At 42.5% G+C, this 26747-nt stretch overlaps 1 protein-coding gene across 1 annotated transcript; it reads left to right on the forward strand.

The window, feature by feature from the left end:
- Nucleotides 1-22082: 22082 nt before the first annotated feature.
- Nucleotides 22083-23797, forward strand: SST (somatostatin; the record flags this gene model as incomplete). Its single annotated transcript, XM_084231805.1, has 2 exons — nucleotides 22083-22676; nucleotides 23585-23797. The coding sequence occupies exons 1-2, from the start codon at nucleotides 22539-22541 to the stop codon at nucleotides 23795-23797; spliced, it is 351 nt and encodes a 116-aa protein (XP_084087931.1). The 5' UTR covers nucleotides 22083-22538.
- Between the last annotated feature and the right edge of the window lie 2950 nt (nucleotides 23798-26747).

The raw sequence follows: 26747 nt of genomic DNA on the forward strand, positions 1-26747 counted from the left end.
TCCAAACATGCATTGAAATGAGTCAGCTACCCCTGGAGAAATGGCAGGTATATATCTTATTGTTTTACAGCTATATCCCTTCAATTTTTATTCGTCAACATGCATCCACTCCAGTCTATTTCACTCCTGACCTGTCCTAAAGTTACAGGATCACAAAGTCATACTTAGTCGCTGACTTGGAGGGACCACAATGTGTGCTAGTCCATGCTGGACAGGCAAGGGGCAACTTAATCATCAAGGGATGAGGGGCTAGGAATGGTCACTTAGAAGAGCAGTCACACATGGTCACACAGGGTATGTTTTGAAGGGTGTGTAGAAATGGTTGGAGATCAAGGCTGGACCTGAGAGTGAGCTGCATGAATCCCCAGTTGAGTGAAGAAGACCTAGAAGCAGAGCTTATTTAATGTTTAGAAGTGAAGCAACCAAGACCCAGAAGAGGGTGGGAGGATGGAATATGAGAGGGATCTGGGCTACTAGGTAGAAATAGGGGAGAAAAGCAAGGTAGAGTTGGGTGCATATAGCTCTCTTGGCTCAAATAAAGACTAAGGAGGCAGACTTTGATTTATAATAAATGAATATTTTATTGTCATTTTTACAACTTGTCTTTAAAAGCAAAAAAAGGGTAGTGCTGTATAGCAATCTTCCCTTGTGCCTTCTGCAAACATCTGGCACCTCTGTATTATGTATTTTGTACAAGACACTTTGTAAATATTTAAGAAGCATTCAGTTCTTCATTCTGATCCTTCTCTTGTCTTTCTTTCTTAATTAAGTAGGTGAGAATAGTTGCAATTCTCATCTTTAGGTATAGAAATGAATGATTTCTTGAAGTGCTCTGTGGACAATGAGAATTTGGGTTGCAAATGACAAAACTATTAACTTAGACAATAACACAGAAAGCTTTCTTTGCTCAATGCTGAAAATAAGATGAATAAGCTAATTTAATAATCAGTGAAAGAAAATAATTGGTTTCTGGTTCTGATTATCTACATGTTGAAGTCAAGTGAGAACAGTCATAGTATAGATGATTTTTCTGTTTCCTTTTTTGGGCCTTTTTAATTTGTTTATACAATAAAAAATCAATTACTTCCTTAAAATTTAAATATACTTATGTTTGTATCCATCATATATAGTGGATTCATTTAACAAGAATAAATGTTCTAATAAAATGCAGTATAAAAAGCTTTCGGTTCTATATATATTTGTGTGCATGCGTGTGTATGCTTTCACATAGCAAAGCATTTATATAAAAGATGGGAAGAAGTAAAATCAGCCCCTGAAATATGGAAACTGGTCTGGCATTCACAGCTAGACTGTGCTGTTGTCCTGTTGAATATAAACAATTCCACAGAAACCCAACCTCAGACAAGACTGTCTGGGCTGATGGCATATCTGGTAAGCATAAGACCACACCATAATCATATCCCAATACAGTCACAAGCATGACCATTGTTCAAACCACAAACTTGACTACACAACCTCCTATCCTGGTCAATGTCTGGCTGTCATATCTTTATGAGTAACAGCATTAGCTTTGTTCTCTTCTCAGTGTCGGAGAATTGTTAAGATCCTAATTATAGGACTGTTACAGGGCAGGGAGAGGGGCAGCCCAGACCCCGCATATCTGCCTGCTCTAAATAGTTTCTGCCATCTGCCGCATCAACACAAAACGTGAGACTTTAATGGAAAGGAACTTTAATACAATTAGGAAACAATACAGGAAAGGCAAAGAATATAATTTCTTAATCAAGTACCCCAAGTTACCTGTCCCCTTGTGGGTAAAAGTCCACCCAAGCAGGATTGGCCCAGAGCAAGGCCCCAAAGCCTGCCACAAGTCTAAAGTATCTTCCAGTGGGGACCCACAGAAAAGGATCAGAAACAACCAAACAAGTCTGGGAAGAAAAGAGCAAAATCAAAAGCAAGACAAAAACCGCCATTGTCACCTCCCCACGGGTCTCTCACCCACATCTGTGTCACCCAGTCCACGACCAAAAGGCAAGCACAGTTTCTTCACTTGTCTCTCCACTCCATGTGCCTCCTCCAGGTCTCCTTCTGGCTCTCCATCCTGCTTCCTACCTTCCTCAGTCTCCTCTGCAGCTTCTTCTCTCCTTGCTCAGCACCACCCTCCCTTGGGTGGGGCAGGAAACCTGGAACCTCCTCTTTCCTGGGGACCACCCTGTTACAGGACTAGCTCCACTTTCTGAGAGCATTCATTGTGGAGTCAACTCACTGATATGACCTTCACCCGCTCCCATGCTGCAGTTGTCTTTCCTCACACTCTCTTAATGACACACTTCATGTTTTCAGAGCAAATCCTCCTTCCTTATGTTGTCAAAAAAGCCAGTTTGCTCAGCCACACGTCTGTTCCTGGTGGTATTGTTACAGGGCAGCCCTGTAACAGTACAATACGGGTTGCCTGACTGTGGGTCCTCAACCTCGCGCTTAAAAGGACTTATCAATACTCTACTGCAGACACACACGAAATGTTAATAAAAGGTTTATTTACAAGGGAAGGGCAAATGAAGAAATGTAAAACTCAGGGAGAAAAAAAAGTGGGAGACAAAGTGTTAAATGTATCCTACCCGACCCGCTGATCTGGAATCCCAAATGGCACTCTGAGAGCTGGCCGCAAGCCAGGATCTGTGAAGCCAGAAGGCGAGTGAGAGACCCAGAGACCCCAAGGCCCACATGTCTGGTTTTTATACCAAATCTGGCTGCTTAACTCCACCCGCAGGTCCCAGCAACCCTCCCTTTGGTGGTGACGGGATTTGTCTTTCCCTATGTCCTGATGGCTTTGGTCTGGAGTGGGGGTGGAGTCCACAAAGCCTGCATGGCATTAGCTCAGGACATCCTTTCCCCCTAACAGTATTATGACTAGAGGACATTGCAAAGAAAAGGTACAGCTTTTCTTTCAGTGCTCAGATGTCTCATGAACTTGAAACAATTAAACAAAAATATGCAGAATGATTTTTCTCGATTGTGAGATTTTTTTATTTATGCCTACAAGAACTTGGGTACAGGCCAGAAGTGTAGAAGTGTGAGAGGATCCACCACAGACAGAGTAGGGAGCAGAATAGGCAGATTGACTGTAAACACTGCTGAGGGGAGCAGCAGGTGAGACAGGAGAGATCTGATGTGCCATGTGGGTAGCTCCCTCGCCATGTGGGGGATTCAACTCATGCTGCAGAGCCTGCGGAAAGCTTCATAGTGCTGTGCTTAACCCCTTGTGCTGCCAGGGATGCCCCCCAATTGTGAGATATTTAACTGAGGAGACCAGTTAACCAAATAAAATTAACTTAACATCTTAAAAGGCTGTTTCTAAATCTTAGGATAAAGACAAAATTAAATATATTTTTATTTTATTTTATGATACTGTTAGACTTTTAAAAATCATTTCTCCATAGAAATTTGTACAACAAACATCTAGTCTACCACTGATTATCTTTGCAGTTTTAGAATATATATCTTTTTACCCATATCCTTATATCCACTTTATTAAAGTTACTTGACTTTTTTTAAAGAAATAGTATTTCATAATTACATTAACAATGCAATTTATATCTCATAAAATATCTTTGAATAATTCTGTTAGACATATGCATTATGTTTTATATTAATTTAGCAATAGCTCAAATTTTATAAATTTATTTTTCTTGGCCATCTTTATGCAAGCTGTGAGAAAATAGAAAATATTGGTCTCTGCCCTGGCTCCAGGCACAAAATCCCTGAAATCCTTGTAAATTCCTACATAACAAGAACAGTAGGATCATCTTTTATTGTACTGAGATTGGGCTGTCCATTCTAGAAACCAACAGAGACAGAATTGAATCGATAGCATGCATTTTATGGTCAGAAAACTGGTGATCTGAAAGAACTGGGGTATTTTACACCAAAAGCCCATGCTAACATGTCATCTCAAGCTGGCCATTTTTTAGTGAACTGAACAAAGTAAATCATGCTTGAACCTCCCACAACCACAGTCTATCATGGTTGGTGCCCTGCTCTTCGTCATGTCCCCAGAGTTTGCTGTCGCCTCCTTGGTCATCTTGACCCAGGTACTGGTAGAGTGATAAAAGGCTTTCTGCCCTACCAGATAAGCATTCCAATCTCCTTCACTTACCTTCTAGATTTAACAACCCTGTTTCTTTTTTGCAGTCTGAGGGAAAAGAGCATCCTTAGGAAGATAACATTCTGAATTGCTGACCACCAGGTGATGGCGAAAGCAAGCGGGCGTCAACTGGTTGCAAGGATAAACATGCCAACCCTTGTCCACTCCCCCTCTACTCCCTTGTAATGGGATAGATACCCTGTCCTCTGCCGAAGAGCAGGATGATGGTCTTTCAGACACGAGTCTGCAGCCCTCCTCAGTCTGTTGCCAAATTAAACTACTTTCCTTCTCCTCAAACTCTTGTTTCCTTTTGTTGGCTGAGGGAAACTGAGACCGGCATTCAGTAACACAACAGCCTGTTTTCCTGATGATGTCAGTGTCTGAATGTCTGACACTTCTTCAGTCATCACTGCGGTAGGCCTCTCAGTTCAAAACAAGAGTTTTAGTTCAAAGATGATTTAGTTCAACAGATTATTAATCACATAGTGTTTGCATGTAGTCAATGCCATGAGTATGTGCAGATTTCTATACTAGGTGTGGTGCCTTCCCTCTCTCTCTAGCCCCTATCAAGATGACCCTCAGTGGGCTCCTGGATGGCTTCTGGGTAGAAACTGGTCACCAGAAAGGCCAAGGCATGACAGGAACCTTGGAATTTTTCAGCCCCAACTCTCATCCTCCAGAGAGGAGAAGGGGCTATAAAACAGTAATAGATCATGCCTATGTGAGGAAGCCACCACAGAATCCATGTTGGTTCATTAAGGGCACAAGAGGTGCATCCATTTTTGAGGGTGAAGCATCAGTGGGAAATAAAACTGGTGAAGTTGGAGTCATTTTCCCTAAGGCTTCCTGTGTAAGGAGTGGACATTTTTCAGAAGACAGTGATTTGCCTTTGGATTTCAGAAGACAGCGATTTGCCTTTATGATCAGATGTATAATTAGGAGTTGTATCAGGCCATAGAGCGTGGACTATATTTGAAGGGGCTGGGTTGGAGGTGGCAGGTGGGGAGGAAAGATGATGATGGGAAGCCTAGTTAGGAAGTTTTTAAAGTAGTTTACAAAGGCCTCCCCTGGTGGCGCAGACGGTTGAGCGCCGCACTGTGAAGCTGTCCACGGCCTCTGCAGCGCCTCTGTTGGATCCTGGCCGACTGGTGAGGGTCCCACATGGCGCAGCAGACCTCTCCTGTCTCGCCCACTGCTCCCCTCAGCAGTGTATTTCGTCAGTCTGCCTGTTCTGCTCCCTGCTCTGTCTCTGGTGAATCCTCTCACCCTCCTGCGCATCTGGCCTGTACCCCGGTTCTTGTATAAATAACTGAATAAATCTTAAAATAAATAAATAAAGTAGTTTACAAGAGACACATAGAATGCTGAATTAGAGTGGTGGCCCATTATGATGGTGATGGAGAGAAACAGGAGAAACAAATATCTAAAGAATTCATAAGATGTGAGAAGGCAAGTGTGCCCCAAAGAAGAGTGGGCATCACCATTGTTGTGTTAATCTGTTCTCTCCTACCTCATCATTTACCCATTCTCTTATTGTTTATGTATTCAATTTTCATTTCTGTAGTTTTACTTTTTTTAATTTTAAATTTATTTATTTATGCATACAAGAGCTGAGGTGCAGGTCAGAGATACGGGGAGAGGGTAGGGGGCGAGGAGTCACCAGAGTCAAAGTGGGGAGCAGAACAGGCAGATTTACTGAAATACACTGCTGAGGGGAGCAGCAGGTGAAACAAGAGAGGCCTACTGCGCCATATGGGGCTCAGCTCCCTGGCCAGGGATCGAACTCATGCTACAGTGACTGCAGATAGCTTCAGAGTGCTGTGTCTTAACCCTTGCACCACCAGGGAGTCCCTTGTAGTCTTATTTTTTAATGGAATTGAATAAAATCTTTAAAAAGGAGACAAGTATGGCAAAAGAAAGGTACATTTCAGGATTATTTATATAAAGATGATCAATGAAGACATTATTTGATACAAAGTCAGCATTCATTCCATATTTGACTGGTGGTTTGAGGACATCTTGTATGTTTCAAGCAATTTTCCAGGTAAACAAAGATGGGAAGGCATAGTCTCTACTTAAGAAGAGAGCCCTTTGCAAGAGCCAGACATGCAAATAACTTATTGCTAGACAATAAGGTAATTGCTATAGTTAAAAAAGAAAGCCACAAGCAATCTGTCTTGTTTTAGTATTATTTAGATGTATGAGTCTGCTCCTCTGTGTTATGGGTTCCTTTTTTTTTTTTTTTAAAGATTTATTTATTTATTTTTTATACAAGCACTAGGTACAGTCAGAAGCACGGGAGGGTGAGAGAATTCACCAGAGCCAGAGCAGGTACTAGAACAGGCAGAGTAGCTGCACCATGTGGGTAACTCCCTGGCCAGGGATCTAAGGAACTTGTGCTGCAGTGGCTGCAGATAGCTTCATAGCGCTGAGACTTAACCCCTTGCACCACCAAGGAGGCCCACAGCCTCATTCTATTTATTTATTTATTTGTTTGTTTGTTTGTTTATTTATTTATTTAAAGATTTATTTATTTATACAAGAAACAGAGTACAGGCCAGATGCATGGGAGGGTGAGAGGATTCACCAGAGACAGCGAGAAACAGAACAGGCAGACTGATGAAATACACTGTTGAGGGGAGCAGCAGGCGAGATAGTTGAGGTCTGCTTCGCCATGTGGGATTCTCACAGGCCGGGCGGGATCGAACCCCCATTGCAGAGGCTGAGGACAGCTTCACAGTGTGGCGCTCAACTGCCTGCACCACCAGGGAGGCCCAGCCTCATTTATTTTTTTAAAGATTTATTTATTTATACAAGAGCTGGGGTACAGGCCAGAGGCACATGAGGGTGAGAGAATTCACCAGAGACAGAGTGGGGAACAGAACAGGCAGACAGACTGAAATACACTGATGAGGGGAGCCACGGGTGAGGCAGGAGAGGTCTGCTGCACCATGTGAGTAGCTCGCTGGCAGACTGGGAATCGAACCCATGCTGCAGAAGCTGTGAACAGCTTCACAGCGCTGCACTCAACCCTCTGCACCACCTGGGAGGCCCCACAGCCTCATTTTTTAAGTAGAAAAAGGGGGCCAGAAAGACTGCTCTGGATGGGCATGTAACCTGAGGACTAGAAGGAACTGGGAGGTTTATCCTGTCTTTTGTTAGAGTAATCTTTTCTTATTAGACTGGTCTTACCTCTCCTTGGATCTGAGAACACAGTTTTTCTGTTGTGCTAGTCTCTTGTTAGGGACCCAAAGCTGGCATCTGTTTCCCTATGACTCCTGCTGTCAAATGTTGCTTTGTCAATGGTATGGCTTGGGTTCATCAATTTCCCAGAAAGGTGTAATGATTAGGCTATAACTAGCCAAAGTAGAAGGGAGACAACTGTGTTTTCCCTTCAGCAAGCAAAGCAGATGGTGATATAAACAGAGTGAAGGTGGAGTGCATGCAAACTATGCCTGAGGAATGGAGGCTTTGTTATAGGACAGGAAGAGGGGCAGCCCAAGCCCCGCAAACCTGCCTATTCTAAATGGGTTCTGCCATCCGCCGCATCAACACAAAACATAGGAGACTTTAATGGGAAGGAACTTTAATTAGGAAACAATACAGGTAAGGCAAAGAATCTAGTTTCTAAATGAAGCACCCAAAGTTACCCATCCCCTCGTGGGTAAAAGTCCATCCAAATGGGACTGGCCCAGAGCAAGGCCCCAAAGCCTGCCACAAGTCTAAAGCATCTTCCAGTGGGGACCCACAGAAAAGGGCCAGAAACAACCAGACAAGCCCGGAAGGAAAGGAGCAAAATCAACATCAAGATAAAAGCTGCCATTGTCACCTCCCCATGGGTCTCACCCACATCTGTGTCACCCAGTCCACGACCAAAAGACAAGCGCAGTTTCTTCACGTGTCTCTAGGCTCCATGCGCCTCCTCCAGGTCTCCTTCTGGCTCCATCCTGCTTCCTTCCTCCGTCTCTTCTCCAGCTTCTCCTCTTCCTGCTCAGCTCCACCCTCCCTTGGGTGGGGCAGGGAACCTCCCCCTTTCCTGGGGACCACCCTGTTACAGCTTGACCTTATTGCTCTTGAGAGTATATTTCCCATAATTCTATTGGAAAGGGGAAACCCTGAAACTATTCATATTCATGTTATTAGCTTCCAGATAAACACCTGCCACCTATTCACTGTGTGGTTTTGGGCAAATCATTTCACTTCTCTGGCTTTTATACTCACTCCCCACCCACTATTCTTCCTGCCATGACATCTGAACCTGGTTCCCAGTTTCAGCAACTGATGTATAGAGAGTTTGGGGGACATCTTGGGGAGAAGGTTCCAATGTGTGTGTAATTGTGAATATGCTGATAAGACACATCTGTTAGAATAAGTCTGAAATGCGGTGGAGTCTACCAATGAAAGTAAAATTGCAAGAAGAGAATCTAGCATTCTTTAGCCAACTTTTTGGAAGAAAGTGTCTGACAAGATGAGCCTGACTCTATGCAAGGGTTTGATATTGGGAGAAGGAGCTGTGGTCCCTTGTAGGAAGGCAAATTGTGACCTGGATCCAGCTGTGTCTGACCCCTGAGAGCTTAGGGAAAGGAGAAACTTGGTTAGTGGTTGTAAGGAACTACCACAACTGGTAGCTTAAAACAAGAAATACATTTTCTGGCTGTTCTAGAGGGTAGAAGTCTAATATCAAAGTGCCAGTCAGTTCATGATTCCCCCAAGTTCTAGCATGGATTTCTTTCTTGCCTCTCTGGCTCCTGGTGGCTGTGGGTGCATCTTGGCTATGGCTCATTATTCTGATCTCTGCCTGTTTTCACATGCCTTCTTCTTCTTCTTCTTCTTCTTCTTCTTCTTCTTCTTTTTAAAAATTTATTTATTTATTCATACAAGCACTGGGTACAGTCAGAAGCGCGGGAGGGTGAGAGAATTCACCAGAGCCAGAGTGGGGAACAGAACAGGCAGACTGACGAAATACACTGCTGAGGGGAGCAGCGGGCAGCAGGAGAGGTCTGTGCGCCATGTGGTGTTTCGAGCCAGCTGCTGCAGTCTGGGTGACAGGGGTTCCTGAAGGATGTGAAGGCGCCGGCAAGGGGGAGTGAGGAGACATGGACACTTGATCAGGGTGCAGGCATCATCCTGCTGAGGGTCTCAGCAGTCCTTTATTTATACATTTTAAGCAAACCATGAGTGCATAAGCATATGCATTAAACTAGGAAGATAACAATCATCACATCTTTTTCAAAAGCAGCCAAGGATCTGTTTGCCTTCCTGCAGAGGTCATAACATTTATTACTCTTTGTCTTAAAGAAGGCACAGTTGCTAAACAAAAATGCTCTTAGAGTAGTCATTTACCTTAAACAACCAAACAGTTATTTTATTACTAGCAAAAAGCCTATGTGACTGCAGCTAATACTTCTGTTTGCCATAGTGAAGGATTAACTAAGGGCTAGGGAAAACAAGGGGCAGGAAGTTACCTGGGGGAGGGGAAACAAAGGGATTTTTTTTTTTTCTAACTAACCTATAAAGTTTAGACAAACATATAACTAATTGATTAAAGCAAAAAACAGAAGGTTTTTATATAGAAATCATCATCTATAGTATATATATATTTTTTAAAGATTTATTTATTTATTTATTTACACAAGCACTGGGTACAGTCAGAAGCGCGGGAGGGTGAGAGAATTCACCAGAGCCAGGGCAGGGAGCAGAGCAGGCAGAAGGACCGAAGTACACTGCTGAGGGGAGCAGCGGGCAGCAGGAGAGGTCTGAGTGCCATGTGGGACCCTCCCCTGGTGGCCGGGGAGCAGCCGGGGATCGAACCGGCACCGCAGAGGCTGCTGGCAGCTTTGCAACCCAGTGCTCAAGCGCTGTGCCACCAGGGAGGCCCTATAGCATATTGTTTTAGTATTGATTTTGTTATAGGGCAGCCCCGATATTGAACGGGTTACCCGGCTGTGGGTCCTCACCCGCGCGCTTAAAAGGGACTTATTAATACTCCACTACAGGCATGCACAAAAGGTTAATAAAAGGTTTATTTACAAGGAAAAAGGAAATAAGAAAAATGTACAACTCAGGGAGAAAATAGGGAAATAAAGTCTTTAATGCGTCCTACCCGATCAGCACTCTCCGAGCTGAGCTGGTCTGACGCTGCGAGCTGGCGGAGAGCCAAAATGGGGGACCCCTCCAAAGCCCACATGTCTGTCTTTATACTCACTTGGCTGCTTAACCCCTCCCTCAGGTTCCAGCCACCTTCCCTTTTGTGGTGATGGGATTTGGAGTTCCCAGTGTCTTTGGCTTTGGCCTGGGGTGGGGGTGGAGTCCACAAAGCCTGTATGGAATTAGCTTTAGGACATCCTTTTCCCCCTAACAATTCTATATTAAGGAACCAAGGGCCTGGAGGGTGTTAATGCCAGGCAAGCCACACTGACTCTTTCCTAGCCCCCAGCTCTCAATTAAGGGAGGAATTCTCCTAATCTAAACAAAGAGTTTTCTACCTATTACTCCTCTACTTTTCTAGTCAGCGTAGTTTCCGTATTTAACTTTAAGATCAAGGGACAATTTCCTTTTCCGTAAGATTGTTGGTTGTTGTTTTAAGGAACTACAAATATTTCATCAGGGGCAGGGGTGGAGATGGTTATAGCCTTTGGTTCTCAAAAGTGGTCCATATGTGACATGTCAGTGGTTGTAACATTGACTATTTCCAAGTGCATTATTTGTGCTGCCATGGTTTCTAGCTCAACCAGTCACAAAATTGCTGTTGACTTATTCTTGAATGCATACTCTAACAGCTACCATACCAATTGTCACATCCAGGGGAATTAGCCCTAAACAAACAGGAAGAATTTAACAGGAATCAGCTATGGCGTCTCCTGGCTTATCAGGAATTTTCTTACACTTGGAATATGGCTGGCCTCTGCCACCCAACTGCTATCTTTAACTTTAAAGTAAAAGAATTTCCTTCTCCAATTAGCCCCTGCCGCTAAAGACCACATCTCCATATCAAAGACTTGGCTGATAGATGTTTACAGCCTTTTGTTCCCAGAAGTTTTTTCACTTGTTAATGTAAGGCCAAATGTTGAATTGCTGCCTTTTTGGCAGAGAACTACTAATTTTATAAAAAAGGTAATATTTGTATCATGCAGTGCCATTTGTCATCAAATTGGTTATTCAGTGATTGATCAGTATTTCCAGTTTTACTTTTAAATGCGTATTTTAGCAATGGTAGAAACTAGCCATAAACAAATGAGGAGAATCTTGTAGTCAGCTAACGAGTTTCCTGATTTTTCAGAAATCTGCCCCATGCCCGGACTTTTGTCAGACGACATGAGTAGTATGGCTCCCAGCAATGTGGGACCCTCTCCGGCAGCAGGGGGATCGAACCGGCGGTCCAGAGGCTGGGGGCAACTTCGCAGCCCAGCGCTCAACTGCTGTGCCACCAGGGGAGGCCCTTCACATAACTTCTATGTGATTCTCTTCTTCTGTGTCTTATAAGTACACTTGTCTTTGGATTTAGGGTCCACTCAGCTATTTCAGGATGATCTCATTTTGAAATCCATAAAAAGATTTTTTTTTTCTAAATAAGGTCTCATTCATAGGTTCTGGGAGTTAAGATGTGGACATATCTTTGGGAGAGTCCCTCAAACTCTATATATCAGTTGATGAAACTGGGAACCAGGTTCAGATGTCATGTGGCAGCAAGAATAGTGGACGGGTGAGGACCCACAGCCAGGCAACCCGTTCATTATCGGGGCTGCCTTATAACAGGTGGGCAGTGAGGATAAAAGTCAGAGGAGTGAAATGATTTGCCCAAAATCACACAGTGAATCGGTGGCAGGTGTTTATCTGGAGGCTAATAACTTGAATATGAATAGTTTCAGGGTTTTTCCTTTCCAATAGAACTATGGGAAATATACTCTGTCTTAGAACAAATGCAGTTTGTAAATACTGCTCTTTAAACAGTTATGTGAGTGCGTGGCTATTAAAACAGCAGGGAGGGGCTTTAAAAGGATGGGAACTAGAGGAGAGAAAGGGGAGGAGGTAGGTGTGAACACCAGGATCTTGGCCCACAGGGCCTATTCCCCTTCACCCTCTAGATGAGCATCAGCTTGGATGCCCCAAGGGTCCCGGTAGTGCTCAGTGGACAGAATGGTCCAAGACAATTTAAACTGTTGTTGTGACTCAGTATGGATCCTACAATTAATTTAATGGGTCACCACCAGCAGAAAAAAGAAAAAAGAATTAGAATAGAAAATACCAGAGGTTATTGTCAATAAAATAACTAAATATCTTTTTGAGAAGCATGTGTCCAAGTCTGTGTGTAATCAGTGGGATAATGTGTGCAATGCATTTTTTACCTAACTTACAGTGAGACATTTGAAAGCCACTGGTGTAAGAACTCCAGCTGGCTGGGCAGAGCATCACTTTAGAGAGCAGTGGTCCAGGGAAGTGCCATTGGTTCTAGGCATCACATTAGGAATGGTAGGGCGTGGGGAGGATTGGAGAAAAGGGGGCTCTGCCTGTGATAACAAATGCCGGCCTCAGTTTTCCTCAGCCAATAAAAGGAAACAGAGTATGAGGAAAAGGAAAGCAGTTTAACTTGTTGACAAATGAGGAGGGCAGCAGACTCATGCCTGAAAGACAACTATGCTGCCCTTAGGCAGGGTGCAAGGGTATTGATCCAAAGGAAAAAAAGGGGAGATGGGCTAGGATCTACAAAGGGGAGGGGGTAAGTGTCAGCACGGAGAAGGGTGGGCACCAGCTTGCTTTTCTATCTGCTGTATTCCTTGGAATGCAAGAAGACAAACCTGTCAAACAAGAGGGGAAATTGCAAGAAATAGGGAAAGACAAACTTGTTAATGCTTATCTGAGAGAACGGTCATGTGTCCCTGCATCAGCTGGCCATAGCTGCAGCAGAGTGACCAGCTAGGAGAGGGCCTCAATACAAGAGAGAGCCCCTTGCTCTGAAGAGACCTTGCAACAAGAGTGAGATCCACTATTGTGTGGTGAGAAAAGATGATTAACTCAGTGAGAGCAGCAAAAAATTCAACAGGGATTGTGAATGTAGATTTGGACAGCTGCAGGGCATTCCTATTACAGGTGATTATAGGTAAGAGGTGGCTTTGCGACAGATTTGCAGTATTCAAGCTTTGTTTCTGTGAAACTGACAGAATCAAACTCACTGAAACAGAAACCACATAACTGGCTTGGCAGTCCCAAGGCCTGTATGCAGGGAGCCCTAGACCTAATTTGGGAAGCCTATAATTAATAACACTGGCTCAGGAGGTGTTTGTGATCCCTCTTGTTCTGATTCTTTAACTTTGTGGGTCAGACAGACATCTATATAACTTACCAGATAACATCATTTTGCAGCCAAGGACTGTTTCCATCAAAATTGAATCTTCAGACCTGGGCGGAGAGTATAATGGAATGTTTGAAGGAAAAGATTCTTTTTTAACTTCAAATTTGAAACTCTGGAACCAAGCACAGTATTCTGCATAGTTGTGCTTTTAAAAGCTGGCGGAGGAAATGAGGAATAAATAGAATATAAAATATATAAAATATAAAATACAAAATACAGATAAAGCTGTTTTCTAATAGTCTGGCCAGCAGAGGGCAGGAGAGCTCAGTTTAACAACCGCTTCCTCTTGCAGCTAAAGCCTCCAGGGAGGTGAGGAGCAGGTCTGATTGTTATGGAGTTAGGAAATACACAAAGAGAAAAGGATGGAGACTTACAGGCCCAGCACATTAATCCCAAAAGGATAACACTCTTGTTAAGAAATAGGGTTTGCTTTAGGTCAGTTGTGAAGATAGCGAGCAGGATATGATTTCACCTGCTCCGAGTGGAAGGGATTCAAGGAACTTCACACTGCACTTACATCATAGGAAGAAAACAGAACTAAGAGAATCACCCATTCTGACTCTAATACCAGTTATGTGGTCTTAAGAGAGATTGCCCGTCTCTTGGCTTCAGTTTTCCCATATATAAACAAAGGGGTGAGGAGAGATGATTTTGAAGGTTCAGGTCTGTGGATGGCTCCACTTCTGGCTCCTATCCTGCTTTCCCTCAACCCTTGTAATAATAACAGAAGAATCGAGGAGGTAGTTTCTTTGGTCAAGTAAGGCAAAGCCAAGCCCATTGTCCTCAGGCGTTTCCAAGTCAAATGTGGGAAAGAAGAGAAAGGCAAAAGGGAGAAGGGAAATAGATGACTGGATCAAGAAGATGTGGTACATATACACCATGGAATATTACTCAGCATTCAAAAAAGATAAACACATGCAATTTGCAGCAACATGGATGGAGCTGGACGGGATCATGCTAGGTGAAATAAGCCAGAAAGAAAAAGAAAAATACTGGATGGTCTCACTCATAGCAGGAATTTAGAAAACCTAAATAAGGGACCAGGATAAACAATAACTATATGAAAAAAAAATCAAAATCAACAAACAACTGTAAACCAGAGACACACTATGGTGGGGGGAGGGTGGGGAAAGGAGGGATTGGGGTCAAAATAAGAGGGGTGCAATTCTATGGGGAATATAAAAATTAAAAAATGTAAAAAATAAAAATAAAATAAAAAAATAAAAAAGGGAGAAGGGACAGAGCAGTGAGAAGGGAGAAGACCATGGTGGATCGTGGTTTGTGACTCCATGGTTTTTTAGAGAGGTAGAAGCTCAGTTGCAGATGAGAATTAAGCTCTTAAAAGACATAGACCTATGCCTCAAAATCTTAGTAGTTGGGACCCAGACATTTGTATTTTTAAAACATTTCCCTTGCAATTCTGGCATGAAACCAGGGTTAAGAACCACCAGTCTAGATTAATTGCCTTATGATTAAGTGTGAGGAAATTTTTTCTGTTTCAGGGATACTTTCAAGCAAGGACAGTTCTGTATTTACATGACCACTAGCTTATATTTGCAAAGTGGGGTGCTCAGCATCACCCCGCAGAGGAACTTTGCTATCTTTTCTATAAGGCTCCAGGGAATGGGATCAATGGTTCCCAGCCCCATTTCTTAGAGTCTGATGATCAAGATAGTTCCTCCCCTGCTGACTATACAGGAAAGGCTCATGGATAACCTCCAGATTTCATTTCCTGATTGCAGGAGAAAAATAGGTAAAGAGAACTGGGAGATATCCTTTGAATGGCACCATGGGGCAGAGCACAGCTCAATTTCATTTTATTGGGGGAGCCTGAGCAGAAATCAAAGGTCAAGTCCAGGAAGCTTTTGGAGAGACCAATGGACCCAATGGACCCAGTTGCCTGAGAGAAAGGCAACTGAAAGGAGGACTAAGGGTAAAATGTTATCTTATCTCTGGTGAGAGAGGAAATGCTGGGCTGGCAGGAAGAGCTGACAGCAGCCCGGCTGCACTAACTATGTAACCTAGAACCTCGATTCCCTTGTCTGGTTGATATTAACACCCTCAATCAGATATGAGTTGCTGCCCAGAGGTGAGTTTGCATTGTTATTCACTCCTATTGTGCACCAGGGACACAAACCTTTTTCAGTGGATGATGGATGTATCCTCCCTAGGTTTCTGAAAGATGTGAAGACTTACATTTTCAGTGACTATGTTAGCATAGTCACATGAAAATTTCCATCAGTTCTTAGCACATAGGAACAGCTATATCAGCGATATTTAGGATTTTTTTTTCTTGTTGAGTCTCTGAGATCGCTAAGAGATCGATAGATTTATGTTCCTGAAAGTGTCAGCTACCGAGGGCTGGGGTTCAAGTGATACTGTCTTCAGTCACCTGAGGTTCATGATGCTTGTCCTGCCCGTTGAGTTTGTATAAAAGGGGGAAAGATCTCAGATAAAAGGGGGCACTTTATCTTCAACTCAGCCATCATTTTTCAGCAAGTACTCTATGGTTCAACTACTTGTGATCCCTGAAGAGGATACAAATACGACTGAGACCAGGTTAGTGAACCTTTCATGAATGAGGCATACAGAGTCCACAGGAACGGGGATACAATAGGGATGTTTCTATAGGAGCACAAAGGACACACTTTAGGGCACAGGAAAGGCTATATTGATTCTGGATGGGATACTCTAAAGCATCTTAGAACAAGTTTTGTGATGTTCACAGTCAGAGTTGAGTCAAAAGTATACCATGTGGACAGAACAGCATGCATGTCAAAAATGGGCACAAGAGACTACAGGATGTGCTCAGGGAGAAGCAGGTGGTTGGGAATGGGGAGGGTGGGAGATGAGGAGCGGCACAGGGTGAGATGATGAGGAAGGTCAGTGTCTGAGGAAACACGGCGTCCAGCTGAGGTGTCCGCATTTGAACTGGTCAGCACTGGGAAATCACTGAAAGCTTTTGAGCTGGAAAGTGACAGAATGGAGACCAGCTAGACTACTGTGAGAGGACAGGCCTGAGCTGAGATTTCACCACACACTCACACCATTCCCTCACCCATGGAAAAAGTTTTCCTTCCACAAGCCCCTCCACTCCAATGCTATCACCTCAGGTCAGGCTTTGTGGAAGTCAATTTGGCAGGAAAGTCTGACTCCTCTACCACTAGCAGGAACATGAACTGGGACACTTTAAGCTGAAATCCAGTCCATCAGAAGCCCCTAGACAATAGCAAGCTTTCATTCTTGTGTTCCATGGTAGTAAGGCTGCCTTAGAAAGAAAGGTGTTCTCACCCAAGCATTCTTGCCCTTGGGCAAGAAAAGTCTCTGTTTCACCATATCCTGCCCTACCCCAACACCCATACCAGTAAGTCTGCCCTCTGCTGGGTGGGTCCCTTAATAGAAATTGATCTCCCACCTTTACCTAGTTAATCAAAACCTTCCTTCTAGAATTGTCTAGAAGTGAATGCACATGAATAGTCACCAAGGAGAAGTATATGAGAGAAGAGACTATTTTCTAATGGATGAATTTCCGCTCCCATCTGCTGCATTTCTCTGGAAATGCAGGAAGGAGACCTTCCCGGACCTTCCAATCACAATTGCCATGAGCCCCGTGTGAGGATGAGGCCTGAGGATCAGAACTGAGCCTTCTGCTCTTAAAGGCTGGCTCACTGGCTGTCCTCCTTAGCTGAGCCCTGGCTGCATCCATCTGAGCAGAACAACAAGCACAGGTCTTTATCTTTTTATCATGTTTTATGGGTTCTCCAGCACTTTCACTTACATTGTCTGATGCAGTTCTTATATTTTAGGAAAAAAACAAGGATTATGTGGCCCATTTGAAGCAGGAGAAAACTGAACACTTAAGCCTCAGGCCTCAGAGAGCCAGTCCAGGGCCTTTTCCACTAGTCTATGCTGCTTCTCCCCACTGCCTTCATTTCTCCCCACTTCTTCTTTTTAAATACTATAGTAAATTTTCAAAATGTTCTCACCGCTCATATAAGTGAGAGGTGACATAACTTTTGTGACATAAATTTTATAATAGCTTTTTAAAGGTATAATTCACATATCCCAAAATTTAAATTGGATGATTCTCTGATTTTCTTCTAAGAAGATGACAAAAACTGTCCATTTGCAAAATGTCATGGAGAAGTCTGTCAGAAATCCACTTCTTGTATATTTAGGACTTTGTAGAACTATAAGGTATTTCATGGAGTGTCTAGATTACCCCCTGTGTGTTCCTATTTTTTTCTTCTCATTTTTTAAACTCGATATCCAAACAAAACATGCACGGATTTTTTAATTCTACTTTCAAATTGACTTCACATTTGGCCAGTCTTTACCTTCTCCATGGCTACCACAATAGCCTTAAATAACATGTTCTCTTGACTGAACTAGTTTGGGGAATAAGGTGCCCAATAACAACCGTAAACCACCTTCCCTAAAAGGGAGACAGGTTCTGGGGGTTGGCTGTTGAGAGCTCCTGTTGGGGAGATATAAAAACCTATATGTCAAATCCACCAGTTTGGCCATGGAGTGTATAAGGGAGAATATATGTCCCTTTTATCCTGGTTCCTGTTTTCTCTTAAATGGTTCTCGGACACCTGAGTTACCTCTCTTCTTCTATTCCTGAATTCCTACAGTTAATTCTCCACTTACAAAAGTCATTATCTAAAATAAGTTAAATCAGGTCACTTCCTGGCTCAAAATCTTCCAATGGTTTCCTAGCCCTGGACCCTGCCTGTCTTGCTGCCACAGCTCCTAGCCCTCAATGACCCACCCTCTCTGTTCTAGTTTCCTTGTTTTATTTTGGGGGTTTGAGTATATTAAGATCATACTTCAGGGTCTTTGCATTCATTGTCCTTTTACCTGGCAAGGAAATAATCTTTATTCAAATATTTGCTAGGTTAGTTCCCTCATCCAGATCTCTGCCCTCAATATTTCCTCATCAGAACGGGTCTCCCTTAGCCATCAGGCTCTGATTTAGTTCTCATAAATTTCAAAACTATTTAATTAATTGAAGTGTTTACTGTTTGTCTTTCTCTAGGATCATGCCAATCTACTTCACTGCTGTACAGCTGGCCACTCAAGCAGTGTAGAATCTCAATATTTTCTGGTAGAAATCATTTGGGTGAATCAATTTTATAGATGAAGAAACAAGTTCAGAGTGGGGAGGGTAGGTCAGTAGCAGAAACAGGACAGAAGAGCAAGATTTCTAGCAGACGAGTTAGAAAGACCACGTTCCATTCTCCCCCCACCCCATATTACATAAACCGGGTTCTTTTTCAACATCAACGCCTCATTTTAAGAAAGTTATAGCATTTTAACACTACAGCACACTCTAGCTTACCCTTTCATTTCTTTCTTTCTTTTTTTTTTTTTTAAAGATTTCTTTTATTTGTGCATACAAGAGCTGGGGTGCAGGCCAAAGGTGTGGGTGAGAGGATTCACCAGAGACAGAGTGGGGAGCAGAACAGGCAGATGTACTGAAATACACTGCTGAGGGGAGCAGCAGGCTAGACAGGAGAGGTCTGCTTGGCCATGTGGGTTAGCTCCCTGGCTGGGAATCGAACTCATGCTGCTGAGGTTGCGAATAGCTTCATAGTGCTATGCTTAACTCCTTGTGCCACCAGGGAGGCCCCTTACCCCTTCATTTCTTGAAACTTGAACTCAGTGATCATCGGGGCTGGAAGGGCTCACAAAGCTACTTATTGAGCCTTTTATTTTGCAGAAGAGGAAACCATGGCCCAGAGAGGGTGTCACATAGTTGAATGAGAAGCCAGGTCTCTGGACTCCCAGACCAGACAGCTTTTAATTCCCTGCATTGCTTAATATTGAATGCCTATGCCTGTTCACAAATTTTACACTTTCCTGATCAAATGAGTTTCTACTCCTCACATTGACAGGTAGTTCACCTCCAAATGTACATTCCACCAGGGAGGTAGGGAACATATATGTCCTGGCTAGACGGGTTGCACAGGGAAGATGCTTGGATGCCTTTCAGAGTGCTAGTGTCCTAGCAGAAGTCTGTTCAGCCAGGTATCTTTGGATACCTTCAGCCAGGTATCCATCCGGAGAAGAATTTCTAATGTGGGGCTACATTCTTCCTCTGACCTTGCTGCTTCCTGCCTGTGTGCCCTGGTGCAGGGCACTTAGATTCTTGGGACCTCTGTTTTCTTCTCTGTGAGATGGGGCTAGCACACCCTCATGGGCTGGATGAGAATGTCTTTTGTGACCACCCCTCCACTCTGCCCCTGCCAGAGGGCTGCATTAGGATGAGGGGAGGTGGTTTCTGGTGACCAACATCAGGAAAAAAAGGCCCCTGGTACAACCAGGAACCACTTTCCCCTCCCAGCCTTTGGGACATGGGAAAGAGGTCTTGGAGGGTTGACTATAGAAGACTCAGGTTGAGGAAGTTGGAAGCGCTTGTATGCTAAACCAAACTTTATGCAAAATTTGATGACTTGATATATAAGGAAGAATTTGTGCTCACTTTTGTCCTGGCTCCACTTCTCTCTTTGGTGGTACTTAGACTCCTAACAATGCAAGGATTATAAAACAGAACAAAACAAAATAAAACAAAAAAATTCATCAGTTATTTCATCCATGGCCTCAGCCCTTTAGCAGGGTTGTGAGAGAGACAAACAGACCTTCTAATTCCTAAGTAGATATTAAGACAGGTAACAATCATGAAGATTCTTGGTGAGACAGTTGACAAGGAAGGAAGCAGAAAGGGAAGAAGAAAGTCAAAACAGGGAGACTAATGGCACACACTGCGACTGATATTGGTCAGGCCTGGCCGGAAAGGAAGACGTGCAGATAAGTCTAGGAAAAAGCCAGATGGATAAGGCATGGAAGTGGGGCAGGAGTCTGGAGAAGGATGAAAAAGATCTCCCAGAACAGGGCAAGATGTGGGGCTGCAATTTGTTCTTTGACTGGATCTTGTTTTAGGAAAACTCTCCTCTATTCAGTGGTGTTACCAAAGGTGGAGGAGATGTGAGATCATTCAGGGGCTCCTCAGGACAGTTGGGTTGACATAACTGGACTAATCCAGGGGTTATGGAGGGTTCAATGAATATACAGAAAATAATATGTAGTTCCTGAGGTTGGGTTTTACAACCCCAGATTTATTGTATTTTCAGACTTTTTTTTAAAAGATTGATTGATTGATTGATTGATTGATTGATTTATACAAGCACTGGGTACAGTCAGAAGCATGGGAGGGTGAGAGAATTCACCAAAGCCAGAGCCGGGAACAGAACAGGCAGACCGACAAAACACACTGCTGAGGGGAGCAGCGGGCGGCAGGAGAGGTCTGCGTGCCATGTGGGACCCTTGCCGGTGGCCGGGGATTGAACCGGTGCTGCAGAGGCTGCGGGCAGCTTTGCAGCCCAGTGCTCAACCACTGCACCACCAGGGGAGGCCCCAGACTATTTTTAATGTCATTTTTTTGTGCTTAGCCTTGCTGATTTGCCCAGTCGGGAAACTTGAGCATTCTTGGCTGTGTGTTCTCTCACTGCCTTGGCTTACGGACACAAGGAAGTGGCAACACTTATCCAAACGTTCAGGACCTGTCTTGCCGCTCAATATTTTGCTTTTGATCTAAGTACTGAAAATGCATACATGATGTATGGCTAGTGACAGAATGGGCCAAGTTCCCTGCTTCACTTGGTTTTTGGAGATACATCTTTTAAAACCTTTTTATGAACTTGAAGGTCATAAAGTGGCAGCCATTGGAAAGCTTGCAAAGATCATTGAGTCCTTGATAGAATTTTAGTTAGCCCTTTCTTGATAATGAATTATTTGAAACAAACAAACCAAAAGCTTCTGGAACTCTTATCTGAACAGCAAACATCTAATCAGAATGATCACAACAAGAATCCTAAGACAGCTTGTCTTAAATACTCATCCTTCCTATGTGTGTGGTGGGTAGGGGGCCTGCTGGATCTAAGGGTCTGCTGTTCCTTTCTGCACACACAGACACACAACAGTGGTCATATATGTTTTGGGAATTCCTCAAATTTGCATGTCCTGACTGGGAGTCCCAGACCTAATCCTGCTCCTACCAGCCAGGATCCTAATAGGAACCTCTGAGTTGACTGAAAAAATTCTGGCCTTGGAAAGTGGAGGACTCTCCTGTCTCCCACTGAGCAGTCTATGAGCCATAGCTCTCTCTATTTGTAGGTATCAGTGATTTAAACTCTGAACTAGATGGTTTCTAACATTGCGTTCTTCCAGTTCCAAGTATTTAAGGACCATCAGGAAATCAATCTCACTTTAAATGCATTTTTTTTTTCTGATGGTAGAAAGGCAGCTAGATCAGAAATCTCTTAGTTGCTGAGAAAAGGGGATAGAGGATGAGCTTAGGGTGCCTTCCCTGCTTTAGAGGAAAAAGTGAAGTTCTTTTACATTCCCATTACATCTTAATCTATAAGCCTGTTGACAAAGACAATGGAGAAAGAGATAGCTCAGTCCCTGCAACATTCACATTCCATTCTTGAATCTGTTCTTATAGGAATGATTCTGAATCTTCACAGGCTTACACATATACTTTTAATTTTTTTTGGCCCAAGTAAAATGTTTGAATATGATGATAGATAAAATTTTCTGGATACCTTGATGTGTAGGCGTCTATGTATGTAAGTGCATTTATTTGCCCTTTCGGGGGCTGAGGGAACGTCTGTGTGTAATTGAGCATGCACATGTGCATATGAGTGAAAATCCGGAATGTGTATGTGCATAGCGCTGAGGGAATAAAAGACTGTGTCGTTAGTGTGATGTGTGTGGAGTCAATTATGGGGGCCTGTGCGCGTGCAGGTTTTTTCTTTTTTTCTTTTTTAAGTAAACAACTTTGGATTGTGTAGCCTCCTCTCACTTCTGTGATTGATTTCACGAAGGTAATGATGCGTAAAAGCGCTGGTGAGATCTGGGGGCGCCTCCTAGTCTGACGTCAGAGAGAGTGTTTAAAAGGGGGAAGAGCACACAAGCCGCTTTAGGAGTCGCGAGGTTCAGAGCCTTCGCTGCTGCCTGCTATCCGCTCCTAGAGTTTGACAAACCGTCTTTCTCGCTTGGCTCCCCGGCGCCACCGAGATGCTGTCCTGCCGCCTTCAGTGCGCGCTGGCCGCGCTCTCCATCGTCCTGGCTCTGGGCGGTGTCACTGGCGCACCCTCGGATCCTCGACTCCGTCAGTTCCTGCAGAAGTCCCTGGCTGCTGCCGCGGGGAAGCAGGTAAAAATACTCTGTCTTCTTTACACTTTCTCGAATCCCCAACCTTCCTTAAGCCTTCCCCCTGCCCTTTTGGGTGGACTTAAGAGGTGTTTCTGAGGAGTTGCAGTGTTTTTCTGTGTCCTCAGCTCCCAAAACCCTCAGGAAAACTTTTCAAGTCCAGAATCTCCTTTTATGTTTCTCTCTCTCTCTCTGTGTGTGTGTCTTCTGATCAGCGCAGTCGATCACATTCAGGTGAGTCCTTTGGCATTCAAGGAAATCGCAAGACCTGGGTCATTGAGTTCAAAGATGACATCTATCCCCGGTACTGAAAGTGCTGACCCAGGTGCTGAAAGCTCAGAACTCTGAAACTGGCACCCTCTTAAGCAGAGCTTCCCTCCTAGGCAGCGGATTTGGGGGCTAAAGGGCACTCTATAGATGGAACACAATATGTTTACTAATATGGAAGGTCTGGTTCCCCATAGGTGACTTAGTAAAAATGGTAAGAAGAATTCCAATTTACATCTCATGATATGGAAATTGAGTTAAACTGTTGGCACATGTTTAATCTTTGCAGAACTGTCTTAACGATCTGCTTTTCTCTCTCTCTCTCTCTCTCTCTCTCTCTCGCTCGCTCGCTCGCTCTCTCTCTCTCTCAAGCCTTCAGAGGTAGAAAACTTGATTTCAGTTTTTAACTATTTTTGTGTAACTTGGTGATTATAACAATTTCACTTATTTTTAGATTTTTAACTGATTATAAGTGTGACCCAAAAAATGCACAGCTGTGAAAATTGGGTTTTGGGTATGGGGTGAGTCTATTTTCAAGCCTGAGATTTTAATTTCTTCTTCTCTATCATTGCCCCCTCTCTCTCTCTCTCTCTCTCTCTCTCTCTCTCTCTCTCTCTCTCTCTCTCTCTCCACACCCCATATAGGAACTGGCCAAGTATTTCTTGGCAGAGCTGCTGTCTGAACCCAACCAGACAGAGAATGATGCCCTGGAACCTGAAGATCTGTCCCAGGCTGCTGAGCAGGATGAAATGAGGCTGGAGCTGCAGAGATCTGCTAATTCAAACCCAGCCATGGCACCCCGAGAACGCAAAGCTGGCTGCAAGAATTTCTTCTGGAAGACTTTCACATCCTGTTAGCTTTATTAATTATTCTTGTCCAACCTCTAATTACTCTCCTCCAAGCTCCATTTCTCTCCCCTAATGACCCCAATCCTCAACAATACCCTTACATTAGGAATTGAAGTCTGTAAATACAAAATAAAATTATGGTGAAATTACTGAAAACAAGAATTTGATTTTTTATTGAGTAATCCTTTTCATTAAATCATACATGATTAATGTCAGTTGTCATTACAGATGATTTGTTCGAGATATACACTCCAAATCACAAGACATACTATTTAAAATTCTCTGGGGGTAATAAAAGGGTATGTTTTAAAGGGTGACCCTTATGATTTAGATCATTTCAAACTTAAATAATTTCAAATGCTATGATTTTTATCTTTAATCCAGTGATTATCTGGGTCTTTTATCTTTATTGGAATGAACTACCACAAGCATCAATTACACAGACTAAATACACTGAAAATCATACATGTGTTGAAATGGGTATCAGTATTTATGGATAGATACATTGAAATGTCTGAATAATTAGCAGGCTGGTGTGTAAAATATATAACATGAAAAAGGGAAGAAAACAAAGATTCTAAAATTGGTGTAATGAAGCCAGTATACATAGCTAAAAAAAGAGAATATTCACTTCTACTTTGTGAAAATTTATGTTTAGAGGCACCATTGCTTTTATATCTTATTTGACAATCCTCTCTGCAACTGAACAAGGCTAAATTATTGCCTCTGTTTTATAAGTAAGCTCCTAAAATTTTTTCTCGGGGGGGAAATATTTTAAATATGAGATTCCATCATGAGTGTTACATGGGTTGCAAGAAATGTGTTGTCTCTTCAGTGAATGTTATACTATTTAAGGCATCAAAACACAATATCATAATCACAGAATAACTAAAGGAGAGATTTCAAGTCTTGATTTTAATAAACTGGGAATCAAATAAAAATCCAAAAATAATAGAAATAAGCAATGCATAATAACTATTATTAGCATTGTAAGAACAATGGTATCCCTCAACACAGAGAAAAAACATGGCTAATTTAGCTCACAAAGACCTCACACCTCTTTAGGGGTGTGCATTTTCATCACCAACTTTACTTCTGAATAGTTACTAAAATTACCAAGCAAATATAGATACAAAACCTCAATGTAAATCTCCAATTATAAGCTATTGATGGGAGAATGTAAGCATCTAAGAGGAACTTCATATTTTATAGAAAATATTTGTATTAGAAAACACACATTTTTAGTATCAATGTGACTTAATGGGAGTTAATCTCTAAACAGCTGCTCAAACAAGAGAAAATCCAAGCTACTTTACTAATCTCTGCGAATACAGAACGTTCTTTGAGGTACACATGCATGTTTTATTTACAAGACATTTAGGAGAGAATTAATGTGTGTCCACTTAGGGGACCAGTCTGTGTTAAATGCTTTATGTACATCTGGTTACCAACCAACTCAGTGGAGTAATAGAATCACAATATTATGATTAAAGTGTAGAGGAGAATGAAGCGTAATTGTTTTGTGAGCGGTGCATAGTTTGTATGAGTGCTGGGGGATTTTAAATTTTCAGTATCATCTTTAGTTGTCAGTTCCCAGTAGTAAAATGGAAATAATTGGCAAGAATTATGTAGTTATGTGCCCACATATATATTTATTCTATATTTAAAACTTAAATTGAATGAAACATTTGATCAGGGTGAGTTTCTTTCAGCATTATTCTTCCTTCCTTTCTAAGTAATGTTATACTAGTCTGGGCACATGTCACGCATCCCTTCCAGATGTGATTGCCTTCTGTGCTTTGACATTGACAGGGGTGCAGAAGGAGTGCTAATTTTTGACTATTTCAGATAATATAGGGAGAACAGCTTTTCTTTTTTAATATACAGAAGATTTTAACCTTTATTTCTTATTTAGTTCATTTGTGTCCCTCCTAAGTTTCATTCACTGAAAGAATCCAAAGTTCTAGCCTGTTTATCATCTAGCCATAATGAACCCTTCATTTTATATTTTCCTTCCTCCCTACCACAACCACAGGCTTCAGCAATAGTAAGTAACTTGCTCTTCTTTTCTGGGCCTTAGCTGCCCCATCTGAAAATAGGCATAAACCAATCCTTTAGAGTTCTGAGAACTCACTGAGATCACATATTTAAAATTCTTAGAAGATGGTAAGCAGTTTGTTAGTGTTAAATGTTCTTACTGTATTAATTTTGTTATCACATCCCATACTGTCCAAACAAACTTTCTTTGCCTTTGCTATATCTTGTCTTTTCCACAGGTCCAAATCAACAGCTTTTGAGATTTATTTAATATGCTTCTTGCTCCCTAAATTCTTGATTTGTGCCTTCAATTGGGACATCTTCAATCTCTGGGTACTTAATCTGCCTCTCTTCACCATTTATTTTCTCTTCCTATCATTTATTATAGTTGTATGAATGTATGTAAAAGAGTGAGTGTTTGTGTGTGAACTTCCAATGAGTAGATAGATGCTTGTTTCATACACTCAGTATTTCATGCAGTGTCTTATACCCAGTAGGTTCGTAGTCTTCATTGATTCAAGAGCTTGCAGTTTCAAGTCAAACAAATCTGTTTACCAGGTGACCACATTCTTTCTTAACACTTTAAATGGCATAGGGAAACACTAATATGACATCAGAAAGATATAGCAGGTGATGATTTTAATAACCATTGAAGCAAGTGATTAACAGACTTCCTAATTTTAGAAGCTTCGATCAGTCTAGTTTTCTTTAGTCATGCTAATGGAGCTTGCTTAACTGTCCCCCAAGCACAAAGCTCCAGTTATGGAGAATGAGATTTGCTTTCTTTTTTACATTTGGTTATTTTAAGATCATGCAGATTCATTTTGATCCTAATGCAGTACTATTATAATTTTCTTGATCTTGTCTCCAACTATTCTCAACATACACACAATTCCATTTTATGTTAACTCAAAATGCACTG

Source organism: Talpa europaea, assembly GCF_964194135.1.
Source record: "Talpa europaea genome assembly, chromosome: 4".
NCBI lineage: Eukaryota > Metazoa > Chordata > Mammalia > Eulipotyphla > Talpidae > Talpa > Talpa europaea.